The sequence below is a fragment of the Prinia subflava genome, chromosome 13 (genome assembly GCF_021018805.1).
Source record: "Prinia subflava isolate CZ2003 ecotype Zambia chromosome 13, Cam_Psub_1.2, whole genome shotgun sequence".
Lineage (NCBI taxonomy): Eukaryota > Metazoa > Chordata > Aves > Passeriformes > Cisticolidae > Prinia > Prinia subflava.
Genome location: NC_086259.1, coordinates 12,317,266 through 12,336,074, shown reverse-complemented (window position 1 = coordinate 12,336,074; position 18,809 = coordinate 12,317,266). Strand labels below are relative to the sequence as shown.

The following is an 18,809-nucleotide window of genomic DNA, read 5'->3' as shown; positions in this document are numbered from 1 at the left end:
AAGGCAATATTTGCATGTCTTCCTGACAAAGGATAAGTCTAAGAAGAGCTAATAATTTTGGAGAACTGTCTGCAGTATTTAGCTGTAATTACCATCTTTCTTTGAACGATACACATAAAAAGGGAGATTCTCATGTGAGACCTGGCTTTGCTTTTGGACCTACTGAAAGCATTCAATTTTAATCTATGGATTGACATTTAAATATTAAAAAATTGTTTAAAAGCCTTTCCTAGTCTTGCTGATTGAATATATTGAATCAAATGCATCAGTGAATATTTTGATATAAAGCTGGGCCTTTTCCCCCTGCACATTCACCTAAATAATGCTCAGATGGAAAATACTGTGGTTGCCACTTCACCTGGTGATAGCAAATTGCCAGTTCCCTCAAGCATGTTTAGATGCTTATTGATTATCCAGCTGAGCTGCAGGTGCAATTCATTTTCAGCAAATTCAGCAAGAAACAAGCTGGTTAAATGAGCATTTGGAAACAAATGGGATGGGGGGAGAGGTGGAAGAACTCTTGAATTCCTCTAACCTGATAAACCGGTTACAACCCTTTTTCTAAGAGAAACTTGTTCTGCAGCTTCTTCTTCACAAAGTGCTAGCAGAAAGTTTTCTTGGCTCCCTTGCCAGCTGTCACACCTTCATTTTGGATAAATGATTCTTTTGAATTTATTTTTAATACACCTCTCAGTCTTCAAACTGCAAAAAAAAAAAAAAAAAAAGAAAATGCAGGGTGAATTTTTTTTTTTGAGTCTTACAATTGGTCTTCCAACTTCAGATTATTTGGTGACTGCATCTCCTCAATAAAACTTCTAACAGGGTTTGGAGTTTTTTCTGGGTGTGAGTTCTGATGGTTTGGAGCAGGTGTTTGGCAAACCTTTGGAAAGTGTTACTAGACGGGCTGTTCTTTCCACAACAAATACTTAGGGTGTAGTTTCACAAGATTTGGCTTCAGTGGTGAAGCCAGCTTCTCCCCTGCCCCTATGCCAGACCTTGCCACCTTTCTGTTGTGTCAGTAAAACCCTTTGTGAAGCTGTGCTGTAAACAGGATCACTGAAATGAGCAGGTGGGGTGGGAACTTTAAACTGCTTTGCTGTCCAAACTCACGTCCTGTGAAACTGCACCCCTTGGTTGTGTTTTCATGATCCAACACGTCTGATGGCTATTCCAGTTTAAGCTATTTCTGCCCCTGCATTGTGTGCTCAAGCTGCTGCTGCATGAACACTTCAGTGGCACCTTTAACTTAGGCAGGTGACCCCTACCTGGCCATCTCTCACCTGCATTCTGCCAGTACAAAAGTCTTTGGGGCTGCAGACTGAACTGGAGCAGGGCACTGTTCTGAGTTGAAGGCACTTCTGGTTTGGGGTGGTTCTGTCTGATGCACGTGTGGCAGATTAGGAAGTTTTCCCGAGGGCAGCTGTAGCACTAAGGTGGGGGTGAAAGGAGGGTAACATTTTAAGACAATTAGGGCACTGAGCAAATGATATGAAACTTTGGCCTTGGTTTGGCATCAGCAGTGGGTGCTGACAATTCCCTGACAGACACAAGGGCCTTCAGGTTGTTGGGGAAATTCCTGCTCTTACAGGAGAGTTGAATGTCCTGTGTGCAGGTAGCCTTATGTAGAGTTTTCACGTTTATTAACATCCAATAGCTCCTATTTTCATTGATAAATGTAGATAAGGATTGGTTAAATTATGTTGCATACGTATTATTGGAATATCCTCAGTATTTACTGTGGGAAATTAAGGATGTGCTAATGCTTCTTGTAGCTGTAGGATGTTACAGTGTGGATTTTTATTTCTTTATTTTTTAGCTATGGCTAACATTTTTTTCAGAACCTTAGTTTGGATTCTGTTGTTAATGGCATAGATAAACTATTTTTCACTTTACAAATCCTCAGTGCTACTCAGCTCTGTAACCCATTACACTATTATTGAAACACTCAAATCTGTTTGCTCAAAAAGACCAGAAAAAATTTGATAGCATAAATTGTTCCTCTTTTATGTATATTAAATATATATATATATGCATACAGAAATATACACATCTAGATCATGTGAATCCATTTATTATTGGCAGCACTTTTGTTCTGTTAGGTCGTGTGGAAAAGCAGTGGCCTTACCTTCCCCAAAGGCTGCAATACTGTTATCTGAATTCCTCAAGTATTCCGTGTAGGAAATAGGAAGTTTCCCTTGCTTTGTTCCTGTGTTTAGGTACATCTGATAGCAGATGTTGCTACTTTTTCTAGTGATGTTGAACAGTAACAATTAATTACCAAGTCAGACATTAGCATATACGGACAAATAAACTTTACTGTGACCTTCTAGAATAGCTTCAGGTGCCTGTCTTCATAGGGTGTGGTGTTGTGCTGTGTTTAAAAACTGTGCCACTAATACATTTGGATGTTTTCACGGCTATAATATTATGTCTCAATACTTGGATTTCTCTTGAAATTGTTCTTGCAGGTTTTTTTAAAGTCATTGAAAAACAGCAAAATACAGTAGCAGAATTTTAGTACAAAGATTGCTGGATTGCATGCTCCTCAGAGACTTTGAACTTATTTCCTCTTACTTGTTCTAAGTAGCTACTGAAAAAAATCACTGGAAATGTGTTAATGAATTATTGTCAGGGTTTTCAAAAGTGGATGAGGAATAAATGAAGCATAAAGGATTTTAACATGTAGCTGTGACATTTAGTGACATGGTTTAGTGGTCAGCTTGGCACTGTTAGGTTTATGGTAGGACTCAATGATCTTGAAGATATTTTCCAACCTAAATGATTCCGTGATTTGTATTCTATTTTGACAGCAATTATATGTGCAGTGCTTCTCTCTGTTCTTACTGTTAACATGGAAGCAGCTTAGGAAACTTTGTGTGGATACTCTGCATTGTCTGCAAACCTGTGTTTTTTCCCCTCTTCCTCTGGTACTGTTTGGAAAAGGTTGCACACTTCCTCAACCTGTATGTTGGTTTACTTGATTTTTTTCCCCTTTTTCATAAACCAACACTCTTAAGTTATATATCAAGTTCTTGGGTTAGCTGAGTGCTGCCAAATGAGGGCAACATCTCTGTCAATCTGTTGTAGCACTTCTTTGCTGAGCAATTGGGTTTCAGACTGATGCACAGGTACTAGAATTGATACTGCTAGCAAAGCAGTGTTGTGGCCAGAACAAAGATGCTGATTAAAGATTAATTTTTTAGCTACATATTGTCAGCTCTGTCTCATTTTATAATTTCTGTGGTTAAAAGGGGAAATTTTATCTCTTAATTAGAAACATAAATAGTAATTCCCCCTCACGTTCATGTCTTTGCCATCTCCTATCTGCTCTGGAAAAGCTTTTTTCTTTCCTGCAGATAGATCATGTTGTTTTCTGTTAGCTACAACCTTATTCCAATAAAAGGGGGAAATACTGGTGCTTTGAAAGACACTTTGACAGGGGTTCTAAGAGAGTCTTGAGTCAGAATCATGTTTGTTCTACAAACCATGTTTCAGTGCTTTGCTCTGATAAATCTGTAGTGATGTTCTTTAAACTGTTCACAGCTTGCTCCAGTGTACTTTTATACAATAGCTGTTGTTCCTCCTTTGTTCACAAACAACTGGCTTGCTTATTTGTATAAGAAATAATGCTTATTGCTCATTCATTAAATCCCCATGCTCTGAAGGTAGATGTGAGTTATGGGATAAATATTAAGGAAAAGGTATTGGGAAGTGAAGCTCAAATTATCACCCTTTTTGATGAGTGACAAAACAACTAAAACCAACTCTCCCATTTCCCCCAAACTTCCATTTCTAAATATTTTAATTTCTCTTTCCTCCTGCTGCCTTTCTTTGTAGATCTGCAGTGGACAAAGTGGGGCAAAAAGGATTGAGAAATGGATATTTTGTTAACAGTAAAATATTGGTTAGAAACTTAAGGTTAAGAAACAGTTGTATTCCTTTTTGCAAAAACTTTGGTCCTGTGATGGTTTTGGACACCTACTAGCTTAAAATGAAATGTTCTGTTCCTAGAGCTCTAGGATGGTGTCTGAAATGTGTTATCATTCTTACTGAATTCAAATCAAAACTTAATTAGTGAGGCTTCAATTCTGTGGCTCTTATTTTAGAGAAATGTAAGCATGTGCTTTAACATTACAATGAGCTGTGTCAACGTTGGCAGTGCATGAAATTAATTGTGTTGTAACTTCTGTAAAGATGTTTACTTTCCTGGTCAGTCTGTTGGAGTGAATTGCACTAAGAGAAAAGTAAAACTATAGTAATACAACTTAAAAAATAAAAGTGAAAAAAAACCCTGTGGAAGTTTTGCTGTGTAACTAGACCTTATTCAAAGTTGATTTAAGCTAACTTTGCCGCTTAAGAAATACACAAGACATTGTGTAACACCAATCCTCTTGAATCAAATACCATTGGATTGGAGGTGGATTGAGATACATAGTTGGAGATACACAGTTGTCACAAGAATATGACTGTGACAGAATTTTGCCGTTTGCTTTACTGAGTGTCAGTGTTGTTTTTTACAACAGAATTTAGCTTACACAGGATGGACTTCAGCTTATTGTAAAGCATGTGAAATGGCACCTTGAAAATATGAAATGCAGAAGAAAACTGCTGTTTTGTGTTTATGCTTAAAGAAACAAAAGAAAATATAAATCAACACCCTTTCTCTATAAGTCTCAGATGCTAAGATTTGATCACAAGAAGCTGTGACTTGCTTACATTCAGACAAACTCATGTCAAGTCTTTTCAGTCACAAGAAACTTGCTCTGGGAACAGTAAGTTACCTGCAAGGGAGGACATAGTTCCATAAGAGTAAGCAATATCCAGTTAATGTAACCATTAATGCCCTTGTTCTCTGTTGGGCAGATCTGAATCCCTTGGAAGGCCAAGTGTAAATTTTGATCTTACTCAGTTGTGAATTACTAAAATCATATCTCTAATAATTTGTTATTCTCATTTTTCCTTGTGAGTCATAACCAATTCTTGATGTTTGCTGTAATCTGTGACTTGAAAGTTTGAGAGATTGAAGGCAAACTGATTTAGAGATCTAATTCCACTTGTCCTTTATGTATTTGTGAAAGCATGTTTGTACAAGAAAGGGAAAGAAAAAGCTCCCCCATTTACAAAGCAAAGCAGGGTAAATTTAAGGAAGTTTGACTTTCTTTGCTGATATTTGTAGGGGTTTGACCAAGAATCACTTGGATTCTTATATAAGGAAAGATACTTCACAGGTGTTACTCGGGAAAGTCCATGCTTATGATATTCTTACAGTATAAGTTTAATGGAGAGGCAGGAGTATGAGAAAATCATGCTGGAAACTGGGCTGTGAATGAGAAGTGTCTCTTCATTCTTTTGATGTTTCTTCATCTTTTTACTTTCCCTGCGTATTACTACAAAAACAACTTGAGAAACAACCTACTAGAAAAAAAAGCTTTAATTTTGCAGGCATTGGCTCTTCTCCTACAACTGGTTAAGCTTGCACTACAAACAATGAGTTAGTGTTGAGTAAATAGAGCAGTACCAAGCATTACAGTCAATAGAGCCAGTGCTAAAGATCACATTGCTAATGAAAGTTTGTCCTTGAAACAGAGGTGAGTGGGCGTGGGGGAGGTATAGAACACTGAGAGAGAGCTTGTGCTTATATCAGGACTTTGGGAAATGTTGCAGTCATGGCATTAATTAAAACCTGGAGTTTGGAAAGTATGTTCAGCCATGTCTTTCAAGCTGTAATGACTTGCTGTGTGAGTTGAGCTGATAGCAAGCAGCCTGTGAGGAGTGTGAGGCACCACTGTAAACCTGCTTGAAATGTAGGTAAAAGGTTGACAGAGTAGGATTTTTTTTTTTTTGTATTAGTAATATTCAGAATTTTTTTCTGCTTAAAATCAGACTTATGAATAATCTGTGCTAACAATTGATAAAGTATTTTGCAAGATATGCATATTTTTGTGTTATTTTGTTGGTTTTGAGAGCTATTTCACACACAGACCTCTTTCACACAGATTAATTTAAAGTGAAAACGTAGTTTATCTCAGTAAGTGTTTCTTTATTTAGCAATTTCCTGACACATAATGTAGTAGTAAAGTAAGTCCACAAACTCTGAAATTCTTACATTGCTGGACTGGGGTGCTTTATCTTGCACAAGACTAACTTCAAGTAGCTTATTTGTGGAGTACTCTGCATATTTCAACACTCTCTTATTAAAACAGGTTGTGCTTTTGAAGATAAAAGCCTGTGACCTGATTGCTGTGACATTCAGATGGCCTGAGCCATGGTCTTGCCTTTTATGCTTAATGCATTACCTGAATTAGATGCTGTAGATACCATAGCTGGAAAGCATGCAAATAATCTGGTGTTGCAAACTTCCATCTAAGAAATAATTAATCAAAAATGGTCATAAAATGCTCAAGTGGCATGGCTTGGACAGATCTTTGTCATGGCAGAAGGTTACATGTTTGCATTCTTTCCTAGGAAGAATTAAAGCATTTAGTTAGCTATTGCTAACTTTGTTGCACAAAGACCCAGCCCCAATTAAAATGAACCACAGAAAGAAATAATGTGGGAGTTTCATCTTTAAGACAGTTTAGCACAGCCCTGAGTCGTGATGGTCTGTTTTCTATGCTCCACAGACTGTCACTGGACAGACAGACCATGAGAATTGTTGCTCTGTTTTTGTATTTCATGTTCTACCTGTTGCTGAACAATGCTACACAAACTTATTTTTTTTGCAGGAAATTAACTGTAGGCTACTCTCACCAGCTAAGTTTGAAGTTGCCAGTCCCTCTATTAATTCTGAAGGAGTATAATGAATTTTAAAGGAATTCTCTCCATTTTATTGAGTGGAAGGATGAAATAAACTTGAAGAATACCTTCCATTTTCCCCCTTGAAGTCTTGCAGTAATTATAAGTGTCTGTAGGCCTTTCTCTCTTGAGAGACTTGTGACCTGTGAGGTGACAACAAGGAGGAGGACAAGGTGACACTATTTCCTGTAACTTCAGCTTCCCAACAAAGTAAAAAAAAAAAGTGAATATCATAAATGCATTTAAAAACATAATTCTGTGGTTTTCAGCTACTACTTCTTTTGAAGATTTGTGATTGGAATTTCATGGCAGAACCCCAAGCCTAGGATAGCTGAGACCCTGAGACCTTTGGTCACAGCATGAGTGGAAAAGAATTAGTTTCCTTCTGTGAGAGAGGCAACAAGAGCAGTTTGTCTATAGAAGCAGCTGGTGTGGAGGAAACTGCTTTGGAACAGCCAGAGAAGCATCAGGATATGCAGCACCCAGCCTGGGCCTCCATTCAGGAAAAAAGACAGTGACAGCAGATGACCAGGTAGCAAGAAGCAGCAAAATGTACTCGAGGAGAAGACAGTCTCCAGTGCTTGAAGCTCAGTGACACATCCTGCCACTCCTTGAGATTTAATAGGGCAAACTTGCAAGTTCCAAAGATGGATCTGGACTCTAACTGGTTTTGGCTACTGTGTAATGTCTCTCTTGAGTACACTTGTGGTGGCCTTTGTGACTGATTACTCATTCTGTATTTAAAGCTTCCTAGGCCATCAAGAGGCATAAGGTGATACGTAACTTGACTGGTCATATTTAGCAAAATTAGATTCTCTGGCAAGCTGGAAATGAACCCCATGCTTTTGTCTAAGCTAGTCTGCAGTCACTAAATAATCTCAGGCATTAGTGTTCAGTAGAGCAAATAATTGCCTTCCTCCTAATAGGAGAAATCAACTGGCAATATTATTTTTGAACATTTCTAGTGAATGGACCTGGGCTGCCTCTGTCATCTGCTGCATGTTTGCTTTGCAAAGAAATAAAACCAAGAGGCAATTTCTTTTTCATGTTTATGTCTGAATGGTATACAAATACAGTATTTTTTCCCCCTGTTTAACTAGAAGGGGAAGAGTAGTTGTTTGTAGCTTGTGGCTACACAGGGGCTTACACGTTTCTTTTTTTTTCCATACAGCAATTTCAGTACAAGGTCACCATGTATCCATTATCAGCCATGTGGAATATCAGTTAACAGATGAACAAAGGCAAGGGCTTACTATAGGATTCTCTGTTTAAAAAGTTACCCAGCACAATAAAGGGTTATCATACTTGTAAATAGTGCTGAAATGCAGTCTGTGCACCTCCCAGTAGTATTGACATGCTTTAAATTCCTCCATTGCATGGATAAGGCTGACATTATCACCAGGACTGGAAGAGTGAAGGAGCAGAAAACTGCCCATGGAGAGTATTGTAAATAAATGTGAAACTCTCATGGGTGTAGGGACTGAGGCACAAAGTCCAAGGGAAAATATTTCCCTAAGCTGACATGTCATGGTATGTTGTGTGTGTGCGAGTTCTGTATACCAAACCCATGGCTTGTTACTCCTAAGTTTTCTCATGCTGTATTAGACCCTTTAGGTCTTTGGACAGACTTCAGGGTTGCTGGATGTTGTTTTTTAGTGGTGCTCCAATCTTGCTTATGTTTTAGTGGCAGACAGGTTCTGTTAATTTGGCTGCATTCTGAGATTTGGCTGCATCTGAACCCTTGATCTCCTTCACTCTCCCCATCCCAGAGAGCAAGTCCTTTCCCAAACACCCCCAGCCCCTCAGGTACACACTGAGGTGGCATCGGTGTCCTGATCTTTGGTGGAGCTGCAGAGAGGGCAAAACAGAGTCCAAAGTGGTGGGAGTGACACAACAGCTGAGGCTGGGAGGCACTTACAGATCCAAGCCCTGGACAACAGGGAGAATCAGGGGTACTTGAACAGACTGCCAAAGACCATGGCCACTTGGGTCTTTGGAATCTTCAACAATGGAGAATCTGCCACTTCTCTCAGCAGCCTCTTTCAGTATTCAACTGCTGGAGATCTTCTTTCAGGAGCTGTATCTGCAACTGTATAATCAGGTTTGGATGTTCTCTGGAGTAAATTGTACAGGACTTAGCATAAAATCAGGCTTTGAGGCAACAACTGCAGTACCTTTTGCTTGTTGAAACAGAACTGGGAATAGAAAAGCTTCAGTGAAACCTTTTTGAAGATTATCCTTTGTTTTCCATGCTGCTGTTAGCTGAAAGAAGACTGATAATTGTTATATGCTCAATGTTACAAGCAAAGAATGACTCACACCAAAGGCCTGAAAGAAAGTCTAGGGCTCTAATGTTGTAAATTGCAGCAATGTCTCATAAGTGATGATGATTTTTTTACGTACAAGTCAGACTGGAAAACATCCGTGGTTATAAACAGTATGGCTTTAGTCATACGTTTGTGCAAAGGAGATGTGAGAAGTGCACATTTATGTGCATCAGACAAGGTTTTTTTAATCTCAGGGTACTTTATAGATCTGTGGAGTCTTATTTTCACTTTTTCTAGAACAGTTTCATTTTAGCAGTATGAGGGTGTTTTAACCTCAAGTGAATATATGAGAATGTAGGGCCTAAGTAAGCCAAAATATTTTTTCTTCTAAGTTATTCCTGAAAGTTTTCTTTTTAATAATGACCAAAACCTATCATTCCTGAAAAAGTTTTAGTATGAGGATTCTTGTTTGTTTTGGTGGCTTTTGTTTTGTTTTCTTTGCTTGAGGTTTTTTTGCAAAACACGAATCTAGAATGCTAAACCTGTTCAAAGTCTTTCAACAGGCTTTAAGCCAAATGAAATGTCATCTCTCTGTCTTGTGTCTCCAATTTTGACTGGACCAGATATGATCTGTTCACCCTCCCAAGTCTCAAGATGGCATAGATGAAAAAATGAGCACTTTTTGATATGCTGATCTGGCAGAAAGTAGACCATCTATTCATCTGCAATCACCAAATTGTAAACTCTGGGCAATTTAGTAACATCCTGTTGATACTAGTGATTTGAAACCAGATCCCTGCACTGTGGGGACCATTCTTTGTGCAAAGAATATTGATAAATGTAACTCATCTTTCTACCTGAAAATAGATTCAAATCTAGCTTAAATGTGGACTACAAGCTAAGATGTTCCCTGGATTTTTGTTATACTTTAGCATAGTGTTCCAGACCTCCTTAAACTGAAAGGATGCCTTTAATTCTGAAGCTCTGTGAATGATTTTATCTTGTCTTAGCTGTGATGGCTCAGGAGGGCCAAAAGAAGCAAAACAGAGAAATTCTGTGCATGACTAAAGGAAAGGATCCTGTTTTAAAGACTCATAGGAGCTACTGGAAATCTGAAGCATAAGAGGCAGCTGAATTTTCTGTTATATCTCAGAGGTCATTTAAAGAGAGAATCCCCCACAGCACCATGGTGTTTTAGAAATGGTTCTGTTTGACAGCATGGGTGCATGGTGTGACTGAATTATCTCAGTATTTCATTACCATGCCAGGCACAGATACAGCGCAGATGCAGTGGCCTTTCTCAAGGATGAGAGCTATTTTTAGTAAGGGAAATGAGAATACCCAAATAGACAGATGTTTATTTTAGTGTTTCGTGCATCATAACTGTAAAAAAAGCTTAATGAAGAATCTTCTTGTTTCTCTAAGATCCACATCTTAGTACAGCTGTATTTAAGGCAGCACGAAGGGGGCTGTTACTTTAGTCCCTTGGGATTCATCTGCAAAAAACACAGCAGCTTTTGCTGGCTTTCATCCAGCTTTGCTGCTGGCAAAACATGTCTCTTCAATCTCTTTGTACTCTCAGCTATATGACCAAAATCCTGTTTAGCCAGTTTTTCAAACTGGTGTTCAAAGTCTGTCCTTCCCTCTCACCACCTTTTCTCTAAGAACTGTTTTAGGTTTCGTGCAGGCAAATATACAGAGCTGCTTGTTTGATTCTTCCTCTTCTCTCTGTTCGGTTTTTAATCTTGGTGTGGAATTACTGAACATATTCCTTTAAATATGGAATTGACTCATCAGAGCTTTGCTGGAGAGACTGATCTAGTGGAATAAGCAGGAAAGGTGGAGGATGATGCTTATGGACTGGTTCTTGCAGTCGGAATGAGGGCTGGTTGCAAGATGCAAGCAGGTAATTAACAGTGTGTGACTGCTGGGAAAGGAGATGAGCGGGGCAGGCAGGGTGTGTGAGCTTGGTGGGGGCAGCGTTAGGGTGGGGCAGCTTTGCCTGCTGTGGTGGGGGCGTGCTTGGAGGGCAGCACGAAGGTGAATGACAGCAGGTAAATAGCTGAGATGGGTTTTATTAGTGGAGTGAAGGAGATGGGGATGGAATTCATGAAATGACAGAGTTGTGGATGAGTTGTTCAACAAGTGAGACAGAAAAACGTAATGGAAATCTGGTGCTAGTCTTAACTTGTCCTTAGCTTGCTACATTTGGGTGGATGCTGGTTCAAGACTGTCTTTTGAAATGCTGCCTGAAATCTGTGGTGCAAGAAAGGAGGCTGAAGATGGCTTTTCCTGGACAATGCTGGATTGCTTAACTGACATGGCTTGTTGTGCTGAGCAATGTGGTTTTGCAGACATGTCTGCCCTTGCTGCTTTAACACGTTTGACACGTGTGTTACAGGTATCTATTGCCTGAAAGACTTGAGGGTCCAGTGTAATCTATAGCAGCAAGAGCTGGTCCACAGCTATGCCTTTCATACCTTTGCAGAATTAGGAGACATCTCCTGTGGGTGAAAGAAGTTACTTCAGGCTGATCTCAAATATCTCTCATTCCTCTGGGGCTATTTTACCCCATGCTCTGATCATGTGCTCTGATCCCGGGTGAATCTTCCCATTCACTCTGCACCCCCTCCTCTCCTCAGGTAACCCATGCCATTGTTAAGCTGGTCTGGATAAGGAAGCATTGCTTATGTCTCCTGACTATTGTTCCCAGTCTTTTTTCCCTCTTCCAGAGCAGTACACCCTGAAGTTTGAAACGGATTGTTTTTAAAATAGAAGTTTCTAAATAAGCTCCCAGCAAGGCCTGCCAACCTTGTGGCAGTTTATCTAAGGCACTTCAAGCTGCTGGCATCTGGTAAGAAAAGTAGAGAATTGTTTTGACATGTAGATTGTTCCATTGGAAAGGAGTTTGCAATGTTGAATGTTATTACTGACATTTAATAAATACGCAGTGCAAATACACTCGGTAAAAATAAAAACAAATGTTGATCCTTGGGAGCTCTTTAAACCTTACTACACTTGGAGTTCTGGGCTTATCAGTGTCCTTATGCAATATTTTACTACTCTGGCATCGTCTCAGTACTGGCTTCTGAAAATATCTGTGTTGTCTTCTCCGCTGTAAGTTGTGTGGGAAACACCACCTGGAAAAAATGTGAATATTTCAGTGCAGCAGTCTTGACTTTTACTAACTGGACTTACACCATTTGATCTGAGCATTTCCTCCCTTGTACAAACGTTTTTCTCCTTTTGTTTTCTAACTTGGTGAAGTCTTTTTTGATCTACAGCTCTTACGTTTTATGTGTACAGCAGGAGGCAGCTTACATTTGTTGCTTTCTTCAAATTGTGTGGGTTGGATTTCTCGTATCGGATCAAAATAGCTCCCTAACTGCACTCTCTGCATTGACTCTTGAGCATCTTCAGTAACACAGGGTACAAAGATGAAGGTTTGGGGAGTGTTTTATTACTGTTCATCAGTAAGATTCTGCTTCCTTTTGGCAAGAATCCCTGGGCACCCTCTGGAGGCTGATTTCTATCACCATTTCCAATCCCTTTTTACAAATATTTGCTCTTTACTGTGCCCATTAGTTAAAAAAGAAACTAATAAGTTGCTGTTTTTAGTAAGAAGGCAGTTCTCCTCATGTGTGTTATTGTGGTGAGAATATTTGTTGTTGGTCTGTGACTGTGGCCATCCACAGAACTACTTTTCTGAAGTGGTTCTTCTGGAGTCCACTGGAATGTTCCTTTTTTTTTTCCTGATGTTTACACATCAACTGAGGTATTTTGAACACTCTCAGATCTCAATTTTCTGACTTTAAATCATCTTTGAACAATAACTGGCTTAAAGCCTCAGGTTTTTCAAGACCAGCTTGTGGTAGGAACACAACCTGTAGTAGCAATTGGGAGGAAACAGGCATTGTGAATCTCAAGTTTGGTTGGTTGATTTTTAGTTATTTTGTCTGTGTGTGTGGTGTGTTTGTTCTTTTTGTGTGTTTTCGTAGTGTGTGGAGAATTGCAGTATAAAGGTTTTTGTTTTGGGGGGATATTCACCCTTCTTATAGTTTCAAATTGTTCTGCTATTAAATAACTTCACTTTATAGATATGTTCCTATCCATATCTGTAAATATATCTGCAAATGAAGCAATTTAACACAAGATGCTGAGCTGAGTGCCCATCCTTCCCCACCTCTGCCCCTCAGTTCCCAGTTTGATGTGTAGTACCCACTGCTAAGGATTCTGAACTCAAAATGCTAATGGAACTCTGGTCAGCTGCCCAAGCCTAGAAAAGGGCCTGGATTGCTTTGAGCAGTTATTTTGAGATAAAGCCTGAGTAATCGTCTCTCTGCTCCTTCTAAATCATGTTCAATACATGGATTTTCCCTCGTGGAGCTTTACCTTTGGGCTGCAGCACTTGTTCACAGTGTGAGTTGTGTGTAGCTGTGGGATCAGGTCGTTAGGACATCATCTTTCCTGAGCAGAGACTGTAATGATGCAAAGTGTCACGTGTGTTACTTAAAACAAACCAACTCTCTTTTCTCCCCAGACACAGGTTAAAAGGCAGCACAAAGATATTGTCTGAGGGTCAAGTCAACATGTAATTTGCTTTTGGGGTGGTTGTTTTGGAGTTATAATCTGTTGCTGAGAGCACTGGGTGGCTACTGCATTGTGATTGTAATTATTGCTTTGTTTGTGAGGTGATGCTTTCCTGGGAGGGAGTAGCATCAAGAGGGAATCTTAGAATAATTATATTTGTCCCATTGGAAGTTAGTTAACAAGCTGCTACTTACTGATATGATACATGTAGGTACTATAATATGCTAGTTGACTTATTAGGAGCTAGGAATTTAACACTGGTATAGAGTAAAAAAAGGCTGGAAACTGTTATCTAAGGATGGAAAATAACACTGAACAAGACAACTGGAGCCCTTTCCTCTTAAGAATCAATCTGCTGGGGTTTAGCCATCCTAGAGCTGGGAATAATTTTTTTTATTCTAGTGTTTGTAACACGTTATTTCTTCCAAGAACTTCATTAGCTTAGATGTGACTTGAATATAATTTACTTTTGAAGGTGTTAGATCACTATTTGTTTGGCTTTTCTTAATATATGACTTTTGAAACAGTCATAAATCCTGATAGGTAGTGTTTTGTTGTTGTTTTTGAAGTTAAAAAAAATATTAAGGACATAATTTAAGTCAAAGGTGCTATAGGTGAAGAAATCAGGATTGTGATTTATCTTTGAAGCTCTTTCAAATATTTAGTAAGTTAAATTATAATTGGTCTAGATTTTGTACATTACCAGTATAATATGATCACTTTTCATATGAACTCATAATTCTCTCATATCTTCCTAAACAGTCCTTTTACTGTGTACTGGGTGTTCTTGTTTTCTTTTCCACAAATGCATGCAGTTTCATTTGCTTACTTTTATCAGGAGCCCATGTCTGTTCTCAGTCATATTTTTTCAAAAACTTTTTAAAAACGCTGAATTACTTTATCTCCTTAAAACAAAAGTGCTGAAAGAATGGCAAGTGCATGAAATTATCAGCCAGTACAATGAAATTTTTCACTTTATTTTCCAGTTTAGTCACCTGGTATCCAGTGACTTGAAAGTACTTGGAAGGAGCTCTTACACACTCTGCAGTGATGGCCAGTTACTCATTCGACAAGTTCTCCACCCAGAAACATCCAAGAAGGTACAAGACCAGAAGTGGTGCAGAGAGGCAGCACTGGGAGGGCAGTGATACAATTCCTCCCTGGAACTAGAATGTCCCAAGGGTGCTGAAGATGATCCCCTCCCTGCCTGAGCCCGGAGTAGCTGGGTAGTTATTTTAGGCACTTGCTCTTCAAATTCAGCCACATCACTTGGACTCCCAGATGAGCATAAGAAAGAGGAAAATTAGGAAGAACAGGATAGAGACAGAAGCAATACAAGTACTTTGAATTCTGTGTGTGGAGTGGAAGCAGAGGTACAGCTCAAACCTCAGCAGAAGTGATGGAGAACTATTGCTTTGCTTAGGCTTGTGTTAAACCAGTGTCCTGTGGAGGGTAAGCACACAGGTGCTGATGTGGCCTGGCAGTGGTTCTCCATCTGCATTTATTCAGTAGGAAGCACAGCTGCAGCTTTTGCTTCTCCCACATGAAGCAGCAGTTTCTACTCCAAGTTCCTGGTGGGTTTAGAGGACCCTGTCATGCACAGGGAGGAGAACCTTGCTTTTGTGCATGGTGGTGGCTCTTGAGTTTGCTGGCCTAGCAGGGTCTGCAGGAGCCCCACAGGAATGAGAGCTGCTGACATGGAAGGAGCTGGCCGGTTGTAGGGGTTTTTCCTGAAAGCTGCTGAAAGAGATTTTGTATTCTGTGACAGTATTTATTTAAAATTTGTCATCATGGTTTGGTACAAATCTGCTTTTCAGTGTAGCCACAAAAGATAAAATAGCGTCCAAAATGGGAATCAAACAGCAAAACCTAGATATTTTAAAATATGTTTTCCCAGCCATCCTCTCTAGCTGTTTTGCATGGGTCCCATGACTCCCAGAGGCAATTTGACTTTGTTCATGTAGAGATCCAGTTCTGCATAGTTATGGAATTTGAACTGTGTTACAAAGGAGCCAAACTGCGGCATCACTGACAAGCTGGTGACGTGGAACTATGTGATTTCTGAGAGTGTCTCATTCAGTTCAAAAGTATTAATTGAAATTTAAAGAGATAATGTGTACAAAACAGACATTTTTGCCTTTCTTGCAGAACTTCTTGTTGTCAGACTGCTTCTATTCCTTTTATGATCTGCGCAAAGAATTCCACACTTGCTACCCAAGTTCAGCCGCCGTGAAAGATCAGACCATCAAGAGCATGGCAGAATGTATCCTTTTGCTACAGCTTATATACCACAATCTGTTAAGCTTATTTGAGTTTTATCTCTGTGATTGTAACAGAGTTTAGAAGAATAAAACTAGATGTGGGTTTTAAAAACTCATGGGTAAAGTGAAAGGTGTTAAGTGTGTGTCAGAGGAGTGTCTCTGCCTGTAATTTTATTTTCCCAAATTGAATTGAATTGATTTCTAAACCATATTTAGTAAATCTGCCAAAGAAAAGCATCACTTGCATTGGTACTTGAGCTTAAAGGAAAAGCTGAGCTGTCTGTGGGCCTTTTCAGCACCAGCTGGCCTGCAGGTGTTGCACTGTTTGCAGATAAGTTATCTTGCATGATCCTGACTGAAAGGAGTTAAAAATAAAGCAAAACCAAAACCCAAACAATATATCTAAATTCAAATTAGAAGGGTGGTTGTGGCCCATCTGAATGGGATTAAAGTTCAGTTATGTTCAAAGTGACTGATTCAGCTTTTTATTTAACAACTGTTAACACTAAAATTATGTAAGCTCTCAATAGTTTTCAAACTGCTGTCTGTTAAAGTGAATATGAACCAGTTTATGAGCAGAGTAACTTGTCTAATAGCCACACATCCCCACTAAGACCAGTACATTTGATTGCTGGTACTGGACCAGTACTTTGATTGCTTAATATCAGGAAAACCCTATGACTTGTTTACAAAGGATTGTACAAGTCTGTTATTTTCTATAATTACCTATTTAGATCTAGGCTTAGGGACAGATGAAGCAGAGGAAGACTTTGGCGTGTGGCAAGTGAAGACCATGGTGGCTATCATTTTCAGCATGCTCTCAGAAGGTTGTAGTAAGTTAACTATACTGAATGTTGAAATCCTTCTTTTCTGAAAGAATTGGCAGTGGTGCTGTCATTCTTAAGTAATCTCTGACCCTGGTTGTATTTAAACTTCCTGTTTTGTCACAGATCACGTATTTACTGAGCCTGAAACTGTGAAATACAAGTATGAAACAGGTCCTTGGTAAGTACCCTTGTCACGGTTGTTTACAAGCAAAGATGAGTCTTGTGTGCAGCAAGGAAAGCTTGTGAATATTTCCCTGTGGTCATGTGAAAGCAGCTTGGCTCCTGAGAAGAGCACAGTGTGCTCAGCAGTCACTCCAGTGCAGACAGAGGGTGGCTGGCATGCTGGATGCTGTACTTTAGTCCATCTCTTAAAAGTCACTGCAAGTTAAATGCTCTTTGTTCTCTTGCTTCTTTTTTGCATGGCAGCGAGGCTGCCTTATCTTACCCAGGGTGAAGAAATATTTGTGAACTTTCCCTAAGTCAACAGGGCTGATGGCCAGTGCACCCTGCATGAACTGAGCTGTGTGATGCTTCCCAAAGTGTTTTACATGCTGAATTGGGTGTTGGGCTTAGGAGTGAAGGAACAGGATGGCACATTCTTTATAAATGCATTGCACTGACCAGACTGAAATATCTTAGGCATAAGTAATTTGTGTTTCTTGGGTTGCTGGATCTTTCAAATAAAATTAATTCAGTTCCTTATTACTTTACATTGAGGCAGTTCTCCCATTTTTTTATTCAAGGAACTGCAACGTGGTGGCAACATTGTGCATCTTCAGTGTTGTAGATATAAAGGAATTATCCAAGTTATCTCCTCTTCCTTTATTGAAAGGAGTAACAGGAGATAGGAGAGGCGTAACAGAAAACATGCTCCCAATGCACAATCCAATTAGTTGCAATCTGAAGTTTGGTAAAATACTGGAAAACCTGGATTAAAGGATTAAAGCTACTTTGCCTTCTTTTTTCTTTCTGTGTAGCAGTAAATCTGAAACTGTGGACAGTGAGACAGTAATACGTGCCAGGGGTTTGCCTTGGCAGTCTTCAGACCAGGATATCGCTCGATTTTTCAAAGGACTCAACATTGCCAAGTAAGATAAGGAGAATTTGCCTTGCTTTATCACTTTGCCTTTAATAACAAGTTCCTTTAATATTTGTTTAACATACATCCCCCACTCTCCCCACTGGAGTCCTCCAGTCTTTCCCCTTTCCCTTCCACTTGACCTCTTCCCACACTGTGGCCATGGAGCTGAACAGGTTTACCAGCCTTAGGTGTGCAAGAAAAAGTTTTGAAATGTGTGAAGAAAAGAGACTTATTAATTGAAAACCAATATACATTCATTTCTTGGTAGTAGATAAAGGGAGAAACTCCTATTTCATTAATCAAAGCAGAGGCCAAGACATGAAAAAAGCTTTAGTTTTGGGCCAACTTACTGCTCTTCTATACCTCCTAGACAGGCTACATTCAGAAACTTCCAAGTACTGTTTGGAATAAATTTTCATATGACTCATGTGTATACCTGTGTATATATTTATGTGTGTATATATATATATGAAGAGAGTGAGTTCATTTAGCATACCTGTCACGTAATATATATTCCAAATCTCAAACATTGAGAATATATATATATTTTTACTTGGAGTGATGAGGAAATTCAAATGTGCATCTCTGAGGTAATAGGAAGGATAAATTTGCATCTTTATGGAAGCAGAGAAAGTGGTGAACATGAAATCCATGATCTCAATGAAGCAGATTTTCAAGTATAATTGCGTTACAACAAAAATTAAATTGTGGATAGTAGCAATTTTCTTTTTCAATCTGTAATCTTCATGTTAAAGTCTGATTCCTTACTATTCTTACACAATTAGTTATTAAATGTGTTAAAGATTCAGGCTAAGCTTATGTATTTGTTGGCTTTACCTTCCAGGGGTGGTGTGGCTCTTTGTCTGAATTCTCAAGGAAGAAGAAATGGGGAGGCTTTGGTTCGGTTTGTCAATTCTGAACAGAGAGACCTTGCCCTGGAAAGGCACAAGCATCACATGGGTAGCAGATACATTGAGGTAAAAAGTTG

The 18,809-nt window shown here is 39.2% G+C and overlaps 1 protein-coding gene across 5 annotated transcripts in view; it reads left to right on the top strand.

The window, feature by feature from the left end:
- Positions 1 to 18,809, top strand: part of ESRP2 (epithelial splicing regulatory protein 2) — a 42,250-nt gene that overhangs the window by 4,980 nt on the left and 18,461 nt on the right. For 4 of the 5 annotated variants that reach the window (XM_063411148.1, XM_063411146.1, XM_063411150.1 and 1 more), the window contains exons 4-9: positions 14,639 to 14,752; positions 15,801 to 15,915; positions 16,648 to 16,746; positions 16,864 to 16,918; positions 17,718 to 17,828; positions 18,666 to 18,798. In XM_063411148.1, the coding sequence (XP_063267218.1) occupies positions 14,639 to 14,752; positions 15,801 to 15,915; positions 16,648 to 16,746; positions 16,864 to 16,918; positions 17,718 to 17,828; positions 18,666 to 18,798 (627 nt within the window). The remainder of the gene's footprint in view (positions 1 to 14,638; positions 14,753 to 15,800; positions 15,916 to 16,647; positions 16,747 to 16,863; positions 16,919 to 17,717; positions 17,829 to 18,665; positions 18,799 to 18,809) is intronic. The other variant, XM_063411147.1, reaches the window with a different exon arrangement.